The sequence below is a fragment of the Cherax quadricarinatus genome, chromosome 61, assembly GCF_038502225.1.
Source record: "Cherax quadricarinatus isolate ZL_2023a chromosome 61, ASM3850222v1, whole genome shotgun sequence".
Classification (NCBI taxonomy): Eukaryota; Metazoa; Arthropoda; class Malacostraca; order Decapoda; family Parastacidae; genus Cherax; species Cherax quadricarinatus.
Window position 1 is genome coordinate 12,902,501 of NC_091352.1, and position 23,925 is coordinate 12,926,425.

At 39.5% G+C, this 23,925-nt stretch overlaps 1 protein-coding gene across 4 annotated transcripts in view; it reads right to left on the bottom strand.

Annotated features, from left to right (window-relative positions):
- LOC128699340 (glutamine--fructose-6-phosphate aminotransferase [isomerizing] 2) overlaps positions 1 to 23,925 on the bottom strand; it is a 110,644-nt gene that overhangs the window by 59,016 nt on the left and 27,703 nt on the right. For all 4 annotated transcript variants that reach the window (XM_070098231.1, XM_053791992.2, XM_053791991.2 and 1 more), the window contains exons 2-4: positions 4,253 to 4,360; positions 968 to 1,201; positions 127 to 293 (exon numbers count right to left, since the gene is read on the bottom strand). In XM_070098231.1, the coding sequence (XP_069954332.1) occupies positions 127 to 293; positions 968 to 1,201; positions 4,253 to 4,360 (509 nt within the window). The remainder of the gene's footprint in view (positions 1 to 126; positions 294 to 967; positions 1,202 to 4,252; positions 4,361 to 23,925) is intronic.

The following is a 23,925-nucleotide window of genomic DNA, read 5'->3' on the forward strand; positions in this document are numbered from 1 at the left end:
CTCACACTGCATTTCATACACATCTCATTCTGACATGGTGTTTCAGACTAATCCATATCACTACAGAAGCACTTAAGCCAAATTACATCAGATAAAATGCTGTCCTAAGAGCTACTCACAACTTACCAGCTGCTGAATAACCTGCTCGACCAACTCCCTAAAGGAGTATGAAGGGTGGAGGACATGGAGGTGTTTGATCAGCTTGGCGATGACCTCTGTGTCTGTGTCAGACTCAAACTTATGCCCCTTTTGCACAAGGAACTGCTTCACAAACTTGTAGTTAGTGATGATGCCTGCAAAGGGCAGAAAAAAAAAAAAATTTATGGCATTACTGACAGAGGTTAAGTTTCACATGCATTGTTTGAAAGGAGGGAAAAGGAAGCAAGGAGAATCAAGATGATATCTGCCTGAATGCAGAGAGAGAGAGAAAAAGTCACTTGTGATATCTTCCAAGGAAAAGAAAAAAATATCTGATATCTACCTAGAGGAGGAAAGTCACTGGTGATATCTGCCTATGAGGAGAGGAATTTAAGCAATTGGTGATAATTTAGTAGGAGCACAAAAAAGTCACTCGTGATGCCTTCCTAGAAAGATAAAAGAAAACCAGTAACTACTATTGTCTTTCTGAGGAGAAAGAAAAAAGTAAGTGCTTAAGTCTGACTAGGAAGAAAGAAAACTTATTGGCGGTGTGTACCTATGAGGTAGAAAAAATGAGAGCCAGTGGTGGCAGGTGCCAAAAAAGAGAGACAAGGGAAGAGTGACATTTTTAATTCACTGATGTTGATGTAGAACTGGTAGAAGAAAGGTATATTTAAAAGACTGACTGAGGTGAGGGGACTAGCATTTTGTTAAGGAAAGTGAATATAAATGCTTGAATGCAGAATAGATGGAGATCATGTCTATTTCATCTTTCGCTAACATTACTGATACTGACACTAACAATAATAAAAAATTATTTAATGCATACCATTGTGGACGACAACAAACTCATTGTCGTTATCGGACCTCTGTGGATGGGAGTTGATATCTGATGGGACACCATGAGTTGCCCAACGAGTATGAGCAATACCAACATGGATATTCAATTCCCTCTCGAAGCCAAGAGCATCCTTCTGTGCTTCAATCTTGTCTCTTAGGCACTTGACCTTGCCAGACTGCTTCACCAACGTCACACCATTTGTCACAGAGTCAATGCCAATGCCTGGGAAAAACAAAATGTATTACTAATTACAGACCACAATATAAAGCATATTTACACTCGATGTACAGGATATTTTTCATCTCATCTCATTCTTTGTACATTTTGTCAATCAAGTTGTGTTGTACTTTTTTTTATCACTGTTGCCATTGTCCACAAAGATTGGGTTACTTGAAGAAGGAAACACATTCATCATCACTCATTCAATGGCTGTCTTGTCAGCAATGCATGAGCATTACGATTCAAATTATTCTTTGTAATATCACACTAAAGAATTTATGATTCTGTTGCTCCAAAAAGGCACACTATATCTTGTAACACATGAACAAATAAGAAACTTATATTGGTTATAATTATAGCTGAGTTAAAAATGCAAAAATGTATAAACACTTAATAGGGGCAAAATGTATATTCATTAAACAAAGGAAGAGCCAATAATGGGTGGAACAGTAGCAAGAGTAACAATAACATGAGGAAAGAGGTGCAATAGGAAGAGTAGCAATAAGAATGGTGGAGGCTCAATCCTTCTCCTCCTGAGCACGAGACAAACATGTTTCTTACATGTACTCACCCATAAAGGGACACATACTGCCAGGGAGACATTCAGGCTCTTTCCAAGGGAGTGATAAGTTCAGTTCCTTAGAACAAAACCCCTTATCAGCTTAGAATTTGGAGAGATATGATTGAAGTGAACAAATGAAAAACAGGAATAAATAGAGGAAATATAAATAACCTGTTGAATACAATACTGTATATCTAATCAAGACAGGACTCACAGCAATGGATTCAAGCTGAAGAAATTAAGATTTATAAGAATATTGGGAAATACTGTTTAGCAACAGAGTTGTAGATGAATGGAACCAACTCCCAGGTAGCATCACTGAGGCAGGAACTTTGGGTAGCTTTATATATAGATTAGGCAGTCACATGAGTGAGTGTGAGTTGAATCTGTCAAGCACAGGCCAGTAGGCCTGCTGCAGTGTACCTTCGTACTTATGGTCTCATGTAGTGGACACCTCAAGGTCATATGCTACATGGGGAATTGGAAATAATCATGTTTGATCTGAAGGGAGAGAGGATGGGTCCATTTTATTGATTCCAAAATCTTTCACACCATCAAGGCATCCCTTCCTTGAAAGGTCAGAAGTAAGAGTAGCAATATGAACGACAGCAGCAGTAACGACTGGAAACTTGGTTGAAGCACCTAAAGCAAGAGCGAAGATATAAAGGCAAATCATATAAATGACAGCAGAAAAGGAAAAAAGGTTGCAGAGCAAGATTTAAGTGTGACAACACTGTGCTCTATCCAGAATTTCAGCATGACAAAACTCTACATTGAGCAAAAAGCTGCCACAATAAAAAACTTGCTCTGTACCTGTATTTTTTCTTAGTAAATACAGGAGCAGTAGCATTAGAAGAAGCAGTAGCATTAGGAGGAGTAGTAGCATTAGGAGGGGTGGTAGCATTAGGAGGAGCAGCAGCATTAGGAGGCGCAGCAGCATTAGGAGGTGCAGTAGCATTAGGAAGTGCAGTAGCATTAGGAGGAGAAGTAGCATGAATCATAATACGTAATAATATCTTTATTTATTACATGCACATGGTATACAGGCCTAGCTGACATCAATGACATACTACAGTACTATATAGAAAGCCACTAGTTATGTAGAGCATTTTGGGCAAATTAGGTCAGTTTTGTCCCAGGATGGGACCCACACCAGTCGACTAACTCCCAGGTACCCATTTTATTGATCTACCTGGAGTCTACCTGGAGGGTATTACGGGGATCAACGCCCCGGGAGTGGTCATCTCCTCCAGTTTTCCATAATGGAGTAGTTGGAATTTGTCTTCAATGATCATCATATTGTTTTCCGTTGCCCATTGGAAAACAATAAAGCTAACAGAATTCTTGGCTTCATATCTAAAAATATAAATAACAGAAGTCCTCAGGTTGTTCTTCAACTCTATATATCCTTGGTTAGGCCTCATTTAGACTATGCTGCTCAGTTCTGGTCACCGTATTACAGAATGGATATAAATGCTCTGGAAAACGTACAGAGGAGGATGACAAAGTTGATCCCATGTATCAGAAATCTTCCATATGAGGATAGACTGAGGGCTCTAAATCTGCACTCTCTCGAAAGGTGTAGAATTAGGGGGGATATGATAGAGGTGTATAAATGGAAAACAGGAATAAATAAAGGGGATGTAAATAGTGTGCTGAAAATTTCCAGCCAAGACAGGACTCGCAGCAATGGTTTCAAGTTGGAAAAATTCAGATTCAGGAAGGATATAGGAAAGCACTGGTTTGGTAATAGTCGTGGATGAGTGGAACAAACTCCTGAGTACAGTTATTCAAGCTAAAACGTTGTGTAGTTTTAAAAATAGGTTAGATAAATACATGAGTGGGTGTGGGTGGGTGCGAGTTGGACCTGACTAGCTTGTGCTGCTGGGTCTGGTGCTGTGCTCCATCCTTGAGTGGAGGTGACCAGACTGGGTGGGTCATTGGGCTTATCCGGGGGGGGGGGGTTCATTGGGCTAATCCAGGGGGGACACATGGACCTGCTTCACATGGGTCAGTAGGCCTGTTGCAGTGTTCCTTCTTTCTTATGTTCTTATATTCTTGGAGGTTAACTGTACCCTCAAAAGATGATAGTCTCATGCAGATCCTAGTATCGTCTGCAAAGGATGACACGGTGCTGTGGATTACATCTCTGTCTATGTTTGATATGAGGATGAGAAACAGGATGGGAGCCGAGTACTGTGCCTTGTGGAACAGAGCTTTTCACTATGACAGCTTCCGATTTAACTCTGTTGACCACTATTCGTTGTGTTCAATTGGTTAGAAAGTTGAACACAGACAATCATTGTAAAGAAACACGCCCAATGCTTCTACCCTCGCCGGGAATCGAACCCAGACCTTTGCTGTGTGAAGCGAGAGCTTTTTTTTGCCCCGTGGCCTGGTGAAGAGCATTAGCAATAGCAATAAGATCAGGAACAGTAGCATTATGGGCATTACAAGCAGCAGTAGAAGGAGCAGTGCAAAGGTTCACTGACCTGCGGAGTCATAGCCCCGGTACTCGAGTCTCTCCAGCCCCCTGATGAGCAGTTCGATGATCTCCTCCCGAGACTTGGGTGACAGGAAGTTCAGGTAGGCGAAGATTCCTGTAATCACAAAACAACAGCATTAAAAAAAATCATAATGGCCTTAGATAAACATACTGTAGGTTGTAGTGTACATTGCCCCTACATACTTACAATTTAAAATCATTCAGTTTATAAACTTTATTCTGTGGATGCCATGCCTCATGCAGTTTCCTGTAGCTTTACAATCTTTCTAACACAGAGCGACAAACCTTACAAAATGTATCAAGTCTATTATCAACAGTATGATAACCATTATTATTAAATTTACTGAGATGCAATTTTACACATTTTTTGAATAATTACAATTATTTTACATAGTAACATATTTGAATTACCTAGGAAGAGCTCTTGATCCAAGAAATTTGAGCTACATATCATCCCACTCCTCGGATCAAATCCAACTTTTCCTCTCATTCTTAAGGCGCTGTGCCACTTTACAAATTCTAATTATTATTAAAAAACATAATAATAATAATAATAATAATAATAATAATAATAATAATAATAATTATAATAATAATAATAATAATAATAATAATAATAATAATAATAATAATAATAATAATAATAATAATAATAATAGTTTACATAGTTTCTGAGCGATATTATACAATAAAATGACAAAATAATAAAATTAACAAGCATAAAAGCTTGATTTTTATCATTATATTTAACTTCATAAGAAAACTGATCAAGTTAAAACAATTTAGTACGCACCTAACCATAATTTTTCAGGGGGTGGACCGGTAAACCAGCTAAAGGCCTCAGTCAGATGACCAAAAGCTCCAGCGGCGGGTCATTATATGACTATGACCCACGTCAGGAAACACTTGTCCTGTTTCCTGACGAACCTTACCTAACTTAACCTAGTATTCATCGAGTACAAGAAAATAAAGGGGCTAAAGTTACCAGCTGCTACTCGTATGTACACCACAGAATAAATATTTCTTGTCCGAAATCTGCCGACTAGCGGTAGTAAACTATTACCAATACATCATAACAATGTTTCTAGATAATTAAATTCGAAGAGACACATATAGCAAATTATAACACATGGTCAATATTTACTCCAGCTGCTCCATTTTTAATTATGTAAATTCTTTAATATTAAATGGGCTGAGCAATGGAGACAGTTATATCTGGGGATTATGGAGATACAACTTTTTTATGGTAACCAAAATAATATAATCTAACCTAACCTAGAATTTAAATAAAAATCTAGGCTAGGTCAGATTAAGTTGGACTCTATTCCTTTGATTACAAAAGATGAAAACTGTTTTTTCATATGGGCCCAACACCTAAATGCCCCTATTGCACAAACCATTAAATGTCAAACAGTCTGCATAACCTATATTAGTGAGCAACTAAAGTAATGACCTAATAATGAGACTGTCATAAATATGGCGTATAAAATCTTTTTCCGTGGTCATCGTTCAACCTATCCTCATTTTACCAAGCTAATTTTCTAAAACAATTCCTAGTCAATTTCTAAACGCTTCTTGTAAAATCACAAATACTAGGTTCTTTATTTACGTTATGTTACATTAACTTAACATCTACCAACAAATAAACAACATATATCAAGGAGGTGACCGCCCTGGGCTTGCACCTTCAGTTATATACCTGGAGAGCGTTCCAGGGGTCAACGCCCCCGCAGCCTGGTCCATGACCAGGCCTCACGGAGGATCAGAACCTGATCAACCAGGTTGTTATTGCCGGCTGCACGCAATCCAACATACGAACCGCAGTTTGAATACAAAGCTAAAAGTGACCCCACAAACTGTGGGAGATTGTGTTTAGTGAGAGGTTAAATCCATGGGGGTCATACAGCACCTGGGGAATGAGACAATCAGGATCGATCTAAGTGAAGGTCAAGTTCACCTCCTTGGATCAAGGAAGCCCTCATTAGCATCTGGGAACCTCCTCTAACGAGAAAACGGTTGGAGAGAAAAGAGTGATCCTTGAGACACAAAAACATTATTTTATTGGAGTGGCAGGATTGCCGATATGGTAAGGACATTACTTGAAGAGTAAACCTTTATTTAAAGATAGTTTCGCCTCTGTGCCAAAACAGCTTTTTTTTTTTTTTTTTTTTTTACAAGAAAAATTGTCATGTCCTTGCCACTCGGCATTCACTTGCTAAATGTCTCTCCAAACTCATTCCCCCCTCAAAAAAAGAAGAAAAATAAAACTAGACAGGTTCAAATACAGATCCGAAAGCATAGGAAAAAAGAGACTGAATAAGAGAGAACAAAGCAACACTGCAAGAGTCGATGACCGCAGGGCACAAGGTGGAAGACACCATAAACCAGAGAGATAACTAGTAATCTCACCAATCTCAAACTCGTGGTAAACTTTTATTGAGGTCTCACGTAATTTTTATAGTAAGTTGCGATGAATTTAACCTAGTACCGAATTCAATATTTATTTTTTTTTTAGATCTGGAAACTTAAATCTATAAGGACAAAAACTTATGGGAGAGAAGAATATCCTACCAGGTCATTCGCCATATAATAATCAGCAAAGACAAAACTGACGAAATAACAATGACAATGTTTTATCAGTCGAAGTGTTTCCTGCAGCTGGACGCGCGCGCGCACACATACGCACAGACAGATGGATGACAATAAAGCTCTACCCTGAGCGAATAGTCTATTGAAGGTTTGCTCTGTACCAAGTGCCTTTTTGCCATACCTATCGGAAATACACATCATTCTACAAATGGACGGATAGATGACCAGTCAAACGGACAGGAGGACGGACGAGAGGAAGGCCAGACACACGACACGGACACAGGATGATGATGGCAATAATGATAGAGCAATAATTTTAATTATGTATTAAGTGGAACAAAATTAAAATTAACTGATGCGATATTGCACAGTGTGAAATAACAGCGGTGTTCACATTACTTAAGAAAAGATAACATGATGTACAATTTATGGAACGGGGAATAACATGTATAATTCACTTATAAACAAGCTATAAAGAGCAGTGTGAGTGAAGGGAGAGTGACCTCCAGGTGGGTAAGATAAGCCTAGGTGTATTATTATAATAAAAAAAAAGCGCTAAACCAACTAGAAGCCTAGGTGAAACAGGGGGAAGGGAGGCGAAAGGTTCTATCCAGATAAACATTTAGGGAGATATATGATGGGAGAGGGAGCAAGAATAGACAGCGAACATATGAGAAGGTTAAGGGCAAAAGAGATAGAATGATTTAAGCACAAGAACATCAAGGGCCTAGGGACTGGGGTAAGACAAAAAAAAAAAAAAGAGTACATATATACACAATTCACAACTTACAATCTGAATAGGGAAATTTAAATTTTCTATCCAAGGCGGATCGAAGTCTTTAAATTTCCTCTCCAAAGTGTGGGGTAGCTGAGAAATGTTCAGTCCATGGTACTGTGACATGTATTCTTGAATAAACAGATAAACGGGTTATGATCCTGTCATAAATTTGAAGTATCAAGTCAAGTCGGACTTGACACTTTGCTCGATCCTGAGCGAAGCGTCTAAAGTAAAGGCTTGTTCTATATTAATAATATTTACACTCAGTACCGGAATTACTAGCAACGGTAGCAGAAATAACAAAGCCACCTTTAGGATAATATTCACAGGTGTGGGGGGAGTAATCAGAGAAAGGGAAGGCAGGTCTAATTCCTTGGATCAAGGCACCTTGCTTCAAGACGCTCCTTTTGACGGGGGTCATTTATACTAGTAGCTGCAGAAATAGGCGCAATATTTGCAGAAACCACAAAAGATACTCAAATCTTTAAAATACATAGAGAATAAAGTAAACTCATACGCAGAGATACACTTCTCGGTAATTATAACCTGTATAAGAACAAAATTTATCAGTAGTAGCTAACACTGGCAGCTGCGAGTACGAGTGGGTTTTAGTAGAGAGGGAGAGTACACACTGGTTATGGGTTATACTCTACAAAGGCCACTTGAATGCCCTTCCTTTCACCTCGGCCCACTCAGTATCTGGCCCTACTTCCATGCCCTAAGAATTATTGAATTACCCCATCTCAGGCTGACATATTTCATTACCCTATGTATGTAATCTATTACCCTGTTTGCAATGACAAGTATAGCAACATTTTGTTCCCACAATGTAACTGTGGAAAATACTGTATATATTTTCCAGAAATACAGTAGTTATGTGTATATAGATGGCCATACTGTATTTAATAAAAATTGTTATCGAAAATGGGAAGCCTGCGCCTGCGCAGACGTGACTCTCCATGACTCAAGAAATCGTAATGACACGATTGCAAATAAACCATACCCCCGGCCGGGATTGAACCCGCGACGGGCTGGAGTTTTGAGACTCTATGACCGCGGGTTCAATCCCGGCCGGGGGTATGGTTGGTGACTCTCCATGTTTGAACGAGACAACACAAACGTTAGTTAATAATGGGAAGAGTTTTTCGTGCTCAAGAGGTAAAATTGGGTTGACACCTCTCAAATAGGAGCCGAAATTGTTGGATGTGCATTCCTGCATAAATTGAGATATCAGACGACTGGACAAGACAGCTCCAGGAACCTCAGATAAGCTATCTAGATTTGTGTTATAATTCTGGCCAGTATTTTCATAAATTTAGTGAGGTTTTCTGAGTATGATACACCTTGATCTCCAGTCAAATTGGTGAGTGAGTTTAAGATATTCTCCTTCTGTTATGTATATGTGTATATATATAATCCTTTTTTAATTTTAATATACAGTCCACAAATTTATATATTTACCAGCATTCCTGGTGATACATATTTCATTTGTAATTAATAGGTCCAGAGCAACTTGTGGATATGACAGTGGTAGGTATCGAAGGGGGACATTTTTTGCGACCTAGGTGTCCCAAATTCCTACTTGTCTAACTGATAAATAATAATCATGTTCATTTACTGTTATGTACATAATGATACATTCAGATAAATGTAATTTTCCACAGTAACTATTATATAGAATAAGGTAGTAACGCACTGTTGGTATGCCACAGTTTGTTGAGAATCAAAATAATAAAGCTTGTCGGTTTATCTATACGAGTTAGTTTTAAGTTTAATATGTTTATTATGCACCCCATACCCATACTGTGGGCAGTAGTCAAAATATTACAGAGGTACAAAATGGGTCCAGGGACTGGGCTCCAAAGTTTTAATAGTTGAGCAAGTTACAAAGGTAATGAACTCCAGGTAGATATGGTCACAATCATGACAAGTTACAAAGGTATTTACAGATTACAGAGGTACATAATGGGTCCAGGGACTAGGCCCCAAAGTTTTGATAACTGAACAAGGTACAAAGGTAATGAATCATGTAAGTAAATTTACTTACGCTTATACATGGCTACAATCATGGCCAAATTATAGAGTAATGAGCAATTCACACGTCCACACCCGGTCACAACTATAATGAGTTATTGGTGCGATTAATTGTTGGGACACACACACACACAGTGAAGAGGAGGGGCCAGGAGCTGAGTCTCGACCCCTGCAACCACAATTAGGTGAGTACACACGGGGCCAGGAGCCGTGACTCGATCCCCGCAACCACAACTAAGTGAGCACAACTAGGTTAGTACACAAATAGGTGAGTACACACACGAGTATACATACACACGCGAGCACATGCACTCACACATATATGAGTATACAAACACACACACAAGTGCATACATAAGAACATAAAAGAACACTGCAACAGTCCTACTGACCCATACGAATCAGGTCCATGTCACCCTCCGACTTAGCCCATTGACCCACCTAGTCAGGTCACTTCCACTTAAGGAGCACGGCATCAGACCTAGTAGCACAAGCTAGTCAGGTCCAACTCACACCCACTCATGTACTTATCTAACCTATTTTTAAAACTACACAACGTTTTAGCCTCTAGAACTGTACACACACACACACACACGCCAGTTAATGAGATGATGGAATATGTAGCAACAAAATGCAAGGAGGCTGAGGAGAGGTTTGTACCCAAGGGTAACAGGGAAGTGTCCTTGGCCCTCTTCTCTTTCTCCTATACATAAATGACCTACCAAATGCTTCGCAATTACTCAAACCCACACTTTTTGCAGATGACACTACATACGTCTTCTCTCACCCGAGCCCAGTCACGCTAGCCAATACTGTAAACACCGAATTACAGAAAATATCTACCTGGATGAGGACTAACAAACTTACACTAAACATTGACAAAACCTACTTCATTCAGTTTGGAAACAGAGCTACAGATGTACCTCTTAACATAACGATAAACGGATCACCTATCACAAAGCTAACAGAGGGAAAATTCTTAGGAATCCACCTCGATAATAGACTCAAATTTCATACACATATACAACAAATTTATAAGAAAATTTCCAAGACTGTAGGCATACTATCGAAGATACGGTACTATGTTCCACAGTCAGCCCTCCTGGCCCTTTATCACTCTCTTATTTACCCCTATCTCACCTATGGAATTTGTGCATGGGGCTCAACAACAATTAACCATCTCAGACCACTAATTACCCAACAAAAGGCTGCAGTTAGAATGATATCAAATTCTCACTACAGGCAACACACCCCTCAAGGAAGGTTCACCAATATTATGCTCCAAAACACTCAACCTACTCACCATACAAAACATCCATACTTATTATTGCACCTATTACATACATAGAACACTTAACTCTGATATTAACCCTCCCCTCAAACATCTCCTTGCCAACCTCAACAGAACACATGACCATAACACAAGGCATAGATCACTCTTTGATGTTCCTCGTGTCCATCTCACGCTATGCATAAACTCAATGCACATAAAAGGCCCTAAAAAATGGAATTCATTACCTGTAAATATAAAAGAAACACTGCCTGTTTATAAATTCAAGTCTCTTCTCAAAGTTCACTTACTCACTCAAAACCAAATAAATACTGAATAACTGAACCTTATAAATTGTATATCCAAAATGTTACTCACAATTATATCACATAAATGTTAAACCTAGGACCCAATCTAACTTTGTTATTTTTTTAAATACACTACCTAACAGAATACTCCATTCTACTGAATGAACAGCAATGCATACAACCATATGACCTGTCTTTGTAATACTCATTTGTGCTTTATAGTTATCTGTTTACAATAATGTCTTATCACTGATTTCATCATTGCTTAGTTAATCTTAAGTTAATTTTAAGCCAGCCCGTAATGCTATGCATATAAGTGGCTTTGGCATGCTGCTCTTACCTGTATTTTTTTGTACCTCTGTATGTATGCTAAAATTTCTAAATAAATAAAATAAATAAATAAATAAACAGGAATAATGAAAAAGCCAGGATGAGCCCATGGTTTACCCAAAGGTGCAGGGAGGCAAAAACCAAGTGTGCTAGGGAATGGAAGAAATATAGAAGGCAAAGGACCCAGGAGAATAAGGAGAGCAGTCGTAGAGCCAGAAACGAATATGCACAGATAAGAAGGGAGGCCCAAAGACAATATGAAAATGACATAGCAGCGAAAGCCAAATCTGACCCGAAACTGTTGTACAGCCACATCAGGAGGAAAACAACAGTCAAGGACCAGGTAATCAGGCTAAGGAAGGAAGGAGGAGAGACAACAAGAAATGACCGTGAAGTATGTGAGGAACTCGACAAGAGATTCAAAGAAGTGTTCACAGAGGAGACAGAAGGGGCTCCAGAAAGACGGAGAGGTGGGGCACACCACCATGTGCTGGACACAGTGCACACAACCGAGGAAGAAGTGAAGAGGCTTCTGAGTGAGCTAGATACCTCAAAGGCAATGGGGCCAGATAACATCTCCCCATGGGTATTGAGAGAGGGAGCATAGGCGCTATGTGTACCCCTAACAACAATATTCAATACATCTATCGAAACAGGGAGATTGCCTGAGGCATGGAAGACAGCAAATGTAGTCCCAATCTTTAAAAAAGGAGACAGACATGAAGCATTAAACTACAGACCAGTGTCACTGACATGTATAGTATGCAAAATCATGGAGAAGATTATCAAGAGAAGAGTGGTGGAACACCTAGAAAGGAATGATCTCATCAACAGCAGCCAACATGGTTTCAGGGACGGGAAATCCTGTGTCACAAACCTACTGGAGTTCTATGACATGGTGACAGCAGTAAGACAAGAGAGAGAGGGGTGGGTGGATTGCATATTCTTGGACTGCAAGTAGGCGTTTGACACAGATCCACACAAGAGATTGGTGCAAAAACTGGAGGACCAAGCAGGGATAACAGGGAAGGCACTACAATGGATCAGGGAATACTTGTCAGGAAGACAGCAGCGAGTCATGGTACGTGGCGAGGTGTCAGAGTGGGCACCTGTGACCAGCGGGGTCCCACAGGGGTCAGTCCTAGAACCAGTGCTGTTTCTGGTATTTGTGAACGACATGACGGAAGGAATAGACTCTGAGGTGTCCCTGTTTGCAGATGACGTGAAGTTGATGAGAAGAATTCACTCGATCGAAGACCAGGCAGAACTACAAAGGGATCTGGACAGGCTGCAGACCTGGTCCAGCAATTGGCTCCTGGAGTTCAATCCCACCAAGTGCAAAGTCATGAAGATTGGGGAAGGGCAAAGAAGACCGCAGACGGAGTACAGTCTAGGGGGCCAGAGACTACAAACCTCACTCAAGGAAAAAGATCTTGGGTGAGTATAACACCAGGCACATCTCCTGAAGCGCACATCAACCAAATAACTGCTGCAGCATATGGGCGCCTAGAAAACCCCAGAACAGCATTCCGACATCTTAATAAGGAATCGTTCAGGACCCTGTACACCGTGTACGTTAGGCCCATATTGGAGTATGCGGCACCAGTTTGGAACCCACACCTAGCCAAGCACGTAAAGAAACTAGAGAAAGTGCAAAGGTTTGCAACAAGACTAGTCCCAGAGCTAAGAGGTATGTCCTACGAGGAGAGGTTAAGGGAAATCAACCTGACGACACTGGAGGACAGGAGAGATAGGGGGGACATGATAACGACATACAAAATACTGAGAGGAATTGACAAGGTGGACAAAGACAGGATGTTCCAGAGATTGGACACAGTAACAAGGGGACACAGTTGGAAGTTGAAGACACAGATGAATCATAGGGATGTTAGGAAGTATTTCTTCAGCCACAGAGTAGTCAGTAAGTGGAATGAATAGTTTGGGAAGCGATGTAGTGGAGGCAGGATCCATACATAGCTTTAAGCAAAGGTATGATAAAGCTCACGGTTCAGGGAGAGTGACCTAGTAGCGATCAGTGAAGAGGCGGGGCCAGGAGCTCGGACTCGACCCCCGCAACCTCAACTAGGTGAGTACAACTAGGTGAGTACATACACACGTGGTAATGAACCTACCCACGCATCATTCAAATTACGCATTTGTAAATGATACACGGAATGTGCGGAAAACCACTTTCGCCAATGAATAGAGCACTGGTCTTCTGACATTCACCATCATAAAACGTTTTTTGTTTACCCGGCCGCTGTTATGCCGAGATGACATACTCCACTGGTTACCGTTACCAAGTTGTTACCTCTGTTTCTGCCTTATCCACACTGAACTTACTGATACACTGGTATCTAACTCTTCGTTGGTATCACAAACGTGGTCTTAATATTATAATACTCTGCAACATTACATACCTGCAGCTGACCAATCATGAGCCTGTCTGGTCCCTGTCAGACAGCACCTTCAATATCCTGTCATGACACACTCATTGCCACCTAAATGACATTTGCTCTGCTGACATACACAATTACTATGGATCTGTGCTCCACTTCCCTGAATTAAGCCTGAATACCTTCCACCCCTCTCCCCCAACAGGCGCTTCCCCCTTGATTATAATAATAATAATAATAATAATAATAATAATAATAATAATAATAATAATAATAATAATAATAAACAATTACTATATATCCCTATTTATCCTTGGAATTATCTGTATCTGTCTACATAGCTGTATAGTCCTTGTGGCTTAGCGCTTCTTTTTGATAATAATAATAATAATAACTGTCTCTACATATTTTTCTCTTCATATTTCTTATCATAATGACTTTATCGTAATGATTCATTCATTCATTATTCTCTCTAAGAGAAACCATAACAAGTAATCCTATGCTCTATACGACGTAAGTCAGTTCAACAACAGAGTATGCGCCACCGCCATGGAGTCCTAACCCATAACACTCAGAATTTTAAAATCCAAAAGTCTGCAGCCAGATTCATCCCGGAGCCGTAAAGGAATGCGAAGTAAATACACATTAAGGAAAATGAACCTAAAAGCTATGAAAGAATGAAAAACCAAATAAAAAAACCAATATGGTGTATGATACTACACTGAAAGGAGCTGAAAGGGTTGATAGGGACAACCGTTTGCAACACGAGGACCTGGGACAAAGGAACATAAATGGACACTAAACTAAATTCATAATAATTGGTTATAATCATAACCATAATTTTTAAAGGGGTAGGCCGGTAAGCCAGCGGAAGGCCTCACTCGGCCAGATGAAAATAAAACGCCAACTGTGGATCATCATATGACTAAGACCTGCGTCAAGAAACACTTGACCTGTTTCCTAACAAATCTAATAGTGTACCTACCTACCAGAAGAGATATAGATATGTTGAGAAGTACTGTACTTTTCTTTCATAAAGTGTTTGAGGAGTGGAATGACCAGCTCAGCAATTTTGCCTGCCTTGAAAAGGACCGTCAGTAAATAGCAATATTCTAGCCTAGAGAGAACGAGTGACCTGAAGAGTATCATGACTGGCTAGGCATCTCATGTTTTGAAGGTTCTAGTTATCCTACATATTTTTCTTGCAGGTGCGATAATATTGTTGTTCTTTCTGAATATGAGATCTTCCCTTGTACTCCGATCTTGTTTTTATTTCCTTCATTCTTCCGTGACTTATTAACTGAAATTTGTCTTCACTGAACACCATATTGTTGTCAGTAGCCCACTGGAAGACTTGGTTTTTATCAGCTTGAAGGTTCGATGCGTCTTCTATGGATGATATTTTCATACAAATTCTAGTACCGTCTGCAAAGGATAAGGTGAGAAAGAAGAAACTGGGGAATAAACGGCGATAGGAAAAGGGGGAGATGAGGCAAGGGGGATGAGAGAAGGAGAAGGGAGCGAGATATATTTTTAATTAAGAACATTAGGTAAACAGACACCTTTTACTCAGTACTTGAATACTTCCAGCAGGTACTGGAGTTTCTTACATACAAGACTGGTGTGTTGTCTTACACAGGACAAAACAAGCTGGCAGAACTGAAGTTTTCTAATATATTTCCCCTCGGGATACGACCCATATCAGTCGCCTAATACATAGGTAATCAGTTTTACCGCCATGGAATCGAACCCGGGACCTTTCGCTTGCTAGTCTAATGCTCTCATCATTGAGCTACACGCCACCTTAGGGGTGCGAGAAGAAAAAAAGGTACGGGAGGGGCGTCTGGGAGACGCCACCCTAACTTTCTCCTGCCGTTGGGAGCAGAATGGGTTAGGAAATATCCCGGCCTGCCACCTCTGCTCCGGTACCCCTTCCCCCTCGCTCTCTCTCTCTCTCTCTGAAAATCGTGTGAAGTATGACCTCAAAATTATCTTGATTTGAGCTTGACCTGAAAACCATATCCCTTCCACTATTTTGTAAAAAATAAAAAATCTCTGCCCAAGATATGCAACGAAAAGAAATGGGCAGGGAAAGAGAAATTGTGGCTGAGGATAAAACACTTTATTATTATTAGTTATTATTATTAATCACAGAAGGCACCAAATCCGCGTGGATCATTCAACTCTACAATAGACAACATGCACATCAAATTCTATATTTGCCTTGGACAAGCTAGCAGTGAAAGGAAAAGTTGGAGGGGAAGGAGGGTCCCAGACGGGTTTCATGTACAAGGCACCGGACCGTTGCTCATGTCTGGCTGGAAAACCCAACATTGTCCACTTCACCGTCTAGACACGACCACATCACCCTTCTTGTGAAGGGCTTTTAAGTAAGTTTATTTAGGCACAGGTACACATAAGTAAAATTATCATAGTATTAAATAACTAGGATAACACAAAAAAGTCAGTGACTTATTTCCACTGGAGTTCTTGTATTTCCATTGAGGTTCTTGTGTTTCCGTTGGAGTCATGGGGGTCCACTGGAGTCCTTGGGGTCATCCAAGGAATTTTTGCTACCCTTAATTTTGAGTCGAGCTTGATTTACTTCCCACCCCACATACACAAACATATTTCTTATTCATCTATGAAGCTCTCGTTGCTGATGAACTTTTAATGGAATACTTGCTGATATTCTCAATGTCCTATTGAACACTCCTAGTTCAGGCTGACATGTCAACACTATGTATGAAACATGTGTGTGATGGAATACGACCGAAATGCATAACTAGCTTTTGTTCCCACTATATAGTTATCATATAGAATTGGGTAACAACACAGTGTTGATGTATCTAATATTTCTAAAAAAAATACAGGATTGCTTAGTATGAACCAAAACTGCGATGAGATGCTATCATAGTTTTCAGAGTTGGAAACGAAGGAAGGTATCAATGAGATGTCACAAAATGCTATATATCTTACTGTCCGTAAAATACACAAGCTTTAAAAGCATCTACCAGTTAAGGTTTCGAGCTTCGCATACTGTTTGAGTGTCTGTGTCAGTATTTTATACCGCAAGTAGCCATATGCAATCACAGGTAAACGCACTGTTTCCTTGTGCGGAGTCTGCAATGGTGACACCTGTTACACAGTTGTCCCTTTAATCTAAGGAAATGGAGCTATCCTCCCCTTTTAGGAATGAACCTGATTACCTCCCAATCTCCAGACGTTGTATGACTCCTACAGTTATGTGTTTAATGACACGAAATCGTGATAACACGCTTGTGAATAAACCACGGAACGGGTGTTGGTTTGAACCCGTGGTTTGTGTGTTTAATGTTTCTCCATGAGTACACACACACAATATATATATATATATATATATATATATATATATATATATATATATATATATGTATATATATATATATATATATATATATATATATGTGTGTGTGTGTGTGTGTGTGTGTGTGTGTCGTACCGAATAGGCAAAACTGGTCAATTAACAAGAACTCGTTTAAAATTAAGTCTTTTCTAAAATTTTCTCTTATACATATAAAAATATTTTTTTTCATTAGTGTTCCTATAAAAATTAAAGATTTTGTACCAAAAGAACCTTAGGAAACTTACCTAACCTTAATATAACAAGCGCAATTTAATTTAGCCTAATCCAACTAAATATATTTTATAAGTTCACAATAATTTAATAATAAACAAACACAATGAAATACATTTTTTCGTTAGGTTCAGAATGATTTCTGAGAAATTATTGCAGACACAAATTTTCGCTTGCCTTATACGGCAAGAAGAGCGTTGCTATTTAAGCCAAAATCGCAAGTTTTTACGTATATGGCACGACATTATATATATATATATATATATATATATATATATGTGTGTGTGTGTGTGTGTGTGTGTGTGTGTGTGTGTGTATATATGTCGTGCCGAATATGTAAAACTGGTCAATTAGCAAGAACTCATTTAAAATTAAGTCCTTTCTAGAAATTTCTCTTATACGTTTAAAGGTATATTTTTTTCATTAACGTTAATGTAAAAAATCATAATTTTGCACCAAAAGGAACTTAGAAAACTTACCTAACCTTATTATAACAAGAGCAATTTATTTTAGCCTAACCCAACTTAATATATTTTAGATTTGTTTACAATAATTTTATACTAAACAAACACAGAGAAAAATATTTTTTTCGTTTGGTTCAGAATTATTTTGGCGAAATTATTGCATACACAAATTTTCACTTGTCCTACATGGCAAGATGAGCGTTGCTATTTAAGCCAAGATATATATATATATATATATATATATATATATATATATATATATATATATATATATATATATATATATATATATATAAATCACCTGGTCACCACCAGTCAAGGATACCTTAATCCATGAAACAGAGACCAGAGTAAACTCTCGGCGTATATACAGAGATATACATCTCTCGGGGTATATACCTTTCTGATCTAAATATACTTACCCGGAATTTTATACTGAAACCACTAGACTGTGAACATCTTAAACGGCTACCCTTGTCTCACATTTCGCTAGATACGCTGTTCATGACCCATGTCCTATTACCATCCTGAATATAAAGTTCATAAAGCCGTAAACGCAGCAAGATGAAAATTAAATATGAGAGAATCAAGTACAACAATCTAAGGGGTAAAAGCTTAAGATGTGTAGGTGAAAGTAACGCCACAGGCAGATTCAGAATTAAGACTGATAATGGTATCCAGTACCGACAAGTTGATAAGTAAGACATATGCAACAGTTAGGTATCTTTATTCCGAAACGTTGTGCCTACACAGTAGGCTTCTTCAGTCGAGTACAAAGGAGGCAGTAGACGCTGCCTCATCTGTACTTTACTGAAGAAATCTACTGTGCAGGCGAAACGCTTTGGGATATAGATAGATACCTAACTTGCACGCGTGCCTTAGCTATCAGATTCAGAAGTGTTTGTTCACCTTCCTTCTGGGCACCCACAGTATAACACTGTTTTGAAGCTATTACTTGATAGGTTATAGCGGGAAGTCAACAGGTTACCTCTTAGGATAATCTAAACCTGAAAATCTTTGAAAGATACAAATGCTGCCAAGCACACTATGGCAGGTTTTCTATAGCAAAACATGTCTTTGGTGCACCAATATGCGTCTCTTAAAATCCTTTGGTTTAAGTAATTATTTTTTAATATATTTAACCTATATATGGTTAGAATGTTAGCGTGTGCTCCTTCCACTCAGGTTTAATTCTATACGACTCTTTGATTGTCAGACTGCTACAATCTCGAGAACGTATAATTAAGTGTTATCGCTGTTATAAACTACTAGCATTTATTTTGTATTTTCCTATAACTGAAATCCAATTTTAATACCAAAATGCAAGTTTAACTATGGCAAAAATATCTAAATATTTTAAAAATTAATAGTACAGTATAACAATTTTTGGAGATTAAGAGGTGTGGAGTTACCAGAAATATTATTCAGAGGGTTGATGAAGGGGTTGAGTTGGTTCGATCATGTAGAGATGTTGGAGAAAAAAATAGAATGACTATGAGGGGGCATAAATTTAGAGTGGAGGTAAGGAGGGGTAGGTAGAAGCCGTCCAAGGAATGGTTGGAGGGAGGGGGTAAAAGTTTTGAGTACTAGGGACTTGGACATCCAACAAGCTTGTGTGAGTGTGTTAGCAAAAAAAAAGTGAGTGATTATGATTTGACGTGCTGTTGGAATGTGAAGAAGGTGACATTTATGAAGGGATTCAGGGAAACCGGTAAGCAGGACTGAGTCCTGGAGATAGAAAGTACAGTGAAAGCACTCTGAAGGAGAGGTGATGTTGCGTTTTGGAGGGTCATATGAACTATAATGTAAGCACGCTTTTGATACGACAATGAATAAATGACAGTGAAAGTGTTTCCTTCCTTGTAGGGTCACTTTACCTCGGTGGGAGACGGCCGGAGCGTTAAAGAAGAAAAAAACTGTTTACATCGTTAACTATGAAAGACAAGGACACTGGACACTAAAGAGTTTAGTTTAGTTTAATATCTTTATTATGCACCCCATACCCATCCTGTGGGCGGTAGTCAAAATATTACAAAGGTACATAATGGGTCCAGGGACTGGACCCCAAAGTTATGATAGCTGAACTAGTTACAAAGGTAATGAACTCCAGGTAGATCCGGTCACAATCATGGCACAAACTTTTATTGAGACAATACTGTCTAACTCATCATGCCTATACCTGTTGTCATTACACCTCTATAACCAGCTTTTATCCTACCTCAATCCACTTCAAAACTCAACGCTATTTAAGGTATATTACTACCCCAGGATGCAACCCAAAACAGTCGACGAACGCCCAGGTATTTGTTTACTGCTAGGTGAACAGGAGCAGCAAGCCTAAGGAAACATGCCCAGGTCTCCACCTGCCTTTTAAATGAATTTAGGCCCATCGGGTGTGAGCTGACTGCGTTGCCACTGGGCTACCAGTCCATCAAATGCTATCAGATGAAATTTTCTAAGGACGAAGTCAAAATACAGCTATAAGAATAAGTTTCACCAGAGTTGCTGGTTTTTGTGCTGTAGGTGACGGGTGGTCCACCTAGCCAAGGCTAAGCCAAGGTGAGCGTCTCCACACCTTACCTTGGATGACGTCTATCAGAGGCCTCCCTCACCTTCCCCTGGCCAGAAGCTGCCCTCACCTTCACCTGGCCAGAAGCTGCCCTCACCTTCACCTGGCCAGAAGCTGCCCTCACCTTCACCTGGCCAGAAGCTGCCCTCACCTTCACCTGGCCAGAAGCTGCCCTCACCTTCACCTGGCCAGAAGCCGCCCTCACCTTCACCTGGCCAGAAGCTGCCCTCACTTTAACCTGGCCAGAAGCTGCCCTCACCTTCACCTGGCCAAAAGCTGCCCTCACTTTAACCTGGCTAGATGCCATACCACCTACTATACACCTTTCCCTCACTTGCCCTCTCTCCTCCATCCCATGCCAAGACAACGAAGAGTATATGCCAGTTGAGTCACCCGAGATCGAAAAAGGAAAGCAAGCAACGAAATTTAGGACATTCTTAAATGTAAATTAAGCTATTTTATATAAAATAAATTTTAAGAATAGGCTGTCATGTTAGTTTTGCGGCAAAATATAAAATTAAATTATTATATTCACGGGAAAGAGTTAAACCTGTAAGTTATACAGAGCTTGAGAAATAGCAGGTAAGCGAATTTGATCACAAAAAAGAGAAGCTTCAATTCCTTAGATCAAGAGTCCTTCACCAGCACATGACTGACCAGATCTAGTTCATTACCTTTGTAACTTGTTCAGCTATCAAAACTTTGGAGTCCAGTCCCTGGACCCATTATGTACCTCTGTAATCTTTTGACTACCACCCACAGGTTGGGTATGGGGTGCATAATAAAGATATTAAACTGTTTTCCCTGGGATGCGGAACAATCTTCGGGTGGTGTCACAGACGCAATAAACAATACCACACACGAACTCACGGAGACAAGACAAATTAAATTATTACATATTACGACCTCTGCTGAAGAGGGCCACAGTGTGAAGCCGAAATATTCAGTACTAGTTTCAAGTAGCGTTTTAATGTTTTCGTTTGTTTCAACGAAGAAAATAATCATTACTGTCAGGAAGAAAAAGAGAAGGAAAGATACGGTGAAGAAAAACTGGAGAAGATAACGCCAAAATAAAAACTACAGAAGAAAAGCTAGAGGACGTGAAAGGCAAGGGATAAGGAAGGGTGGGGAACAAGAACAGAAAGAAAAGAAGAAAAATCAGTTGTGAAAGAACCTAAATACGGATAAGAAAAATAAAGGAGTAGGCAAGAAATTAGGCAGGCCAGTTCAAGAAGGCAGTGGTAGCCTGAGACAGGCTCACACACCACCCCTGAGGACAGGTTCAATGTGAGGCCGGGTTGCAGGGAGACAGCAGGTAGGAAACAGCAACAGGTACAACAGCATACTGCAGTGTACCTAATGATTATTAAAAAAAAGATGTAAAAACTACCAAGGAGAGGCTCCGAACTCCCTCCATTTTCATTAGTTTAGTTATTTCATCCTTTAAGGGAAAAAGGTCATGATGTTGGTGAAGGGCTCGTGGTTCAAGGAACTGCATCTGCATTATTATGTTGTTCCCCCCTGTGTTATGTAAAAGATTGTGAACTTTACTGTTATTTCCTTGCTTAATCCCGTTTCCATTGTCCCTAATGCATAATCTCTACAACAGAAATTATTCATACCTGCACATATCTTTAACAAGCAGTGTAACCTCCTCTCCCCCTCCCTTATTATGCGATAGCCCTCAGGAAATAAAGCTTTTGCTATCATTTCCACGAACTTCGCCTTCACTACGATTGCTACATCTGGTTTTGGTTTTATTTTCATCTCACAGGCCTTGTTTCAATGACATCTGCATTAGTATACCAGACCTGTATTCTTCCATTTATCTTTGAGGCATCTGGTACTTGCTTGATGTCTGAGGTGGATGGGAGACGGTTTAAGTGTAGGCAAGCTACTAGGATTCTGGAACTTTTCCTCATAGGATGATCTTTCTTTCCCCCATCCCTCAGACGAAAGAGGAAATATACTTCTTTGGCGTCAGGTGGTGATGAATCCAAGGTTCATCTTGCCGGGTGGTCGGATGATGTTAGCAGTAGAGAGAAGTTGGTGCGAGGGGGGGGGAGGGGGGGGAGGAGTTGCTGTAGTATTTGGGATCAGAATACCGCACAGGAAAGATTGAGGGATGAATACGGTGACATTCTGATAGGAGGGAAAATTATTCATCTTCTCTTTGTTCCCTGTGGGTTTGTTCCACCCTGGTTGGTGAACTGCTCTTGGTGTAATGTCTTTGGATAGTCTGCCTCTGCTTGCCTTTTAAGCTGATTCTGATTGTTTGTCTCTGATTTCGTTATCATTCTCTTTCCATTTTCTGTTCCTCCATCCTGTCTTTACCCCAATACACCCATCCAGTGATTTTCAGATTTTTTTTTCTTTTTGCACTCTGTATCTCATCAGCATATTACCTAATAGTCTTTATGGACGCATTTTGACCTTTGCACCTCTCATTTTTTTTTTAATTTTACTACTGCATTCGCCTTCTGGTTCACTCTCACTTCTGTCAGCATTCATTCACTTTTCCTTTCCATTCCATTTTAGTGGATTACATTTTTTCATTCTTTTCAGCTACCCCAAAAGTAGTGTCACTGATGATTTTTTTTCCTAGTTTTTCCCTCATTTTCAGTGTCCGTATCTATTTACGTTTACTACCTAGTTCTAGTCTTTTACACTGCCATCTATTTTCAATCCCCTTCAGCAGGCCAGAGACACGCACTCTTTTTCCCTCTGTTCTTCCACTATACCCTCTTCACTTTTCCTCATTTCCTATTACCTTTTTTTTCAACTATATCTCTTTGTTTCTTTATCTATATTTTCAACTATTACCTGCTCTTCCTTTCTGATTCTCTTTTCCATTATATCTGGTCCCTTTTTCTCTCCTTCATCCAACCTATCATTGAACTTTTTATCAAGCCTCCGGATCCTAAGTTCTATACATCCCCATATTTCATCTTCACCACCGTTCACTTCGGGTCTGAATATCTTATAAAAGGAAACACTGGAGATCAAATATGATGACACAAAGTTCCACCAATTAATTATAAAATCCTAACATGGCTTCTAGTGAAATCAATCATTATTAACAAATCCTCTTGATTTATATTTGTAATATATACGACGAAAGAAAAATAGTAGATATCACATACTCAGATTTTTTTCCCTGAAAGGTGTGAATAATGTTCATTAAATTACTTCAAAAGTCAAGGCACACGTAACTGCATATTTGTTTAAACCCCGTCTCCTGTGTACTAAGATGACTTGGAAACTGGTCCCTTCAAGGGAATTATTGCTGGTGAAGGGTTCTTGAT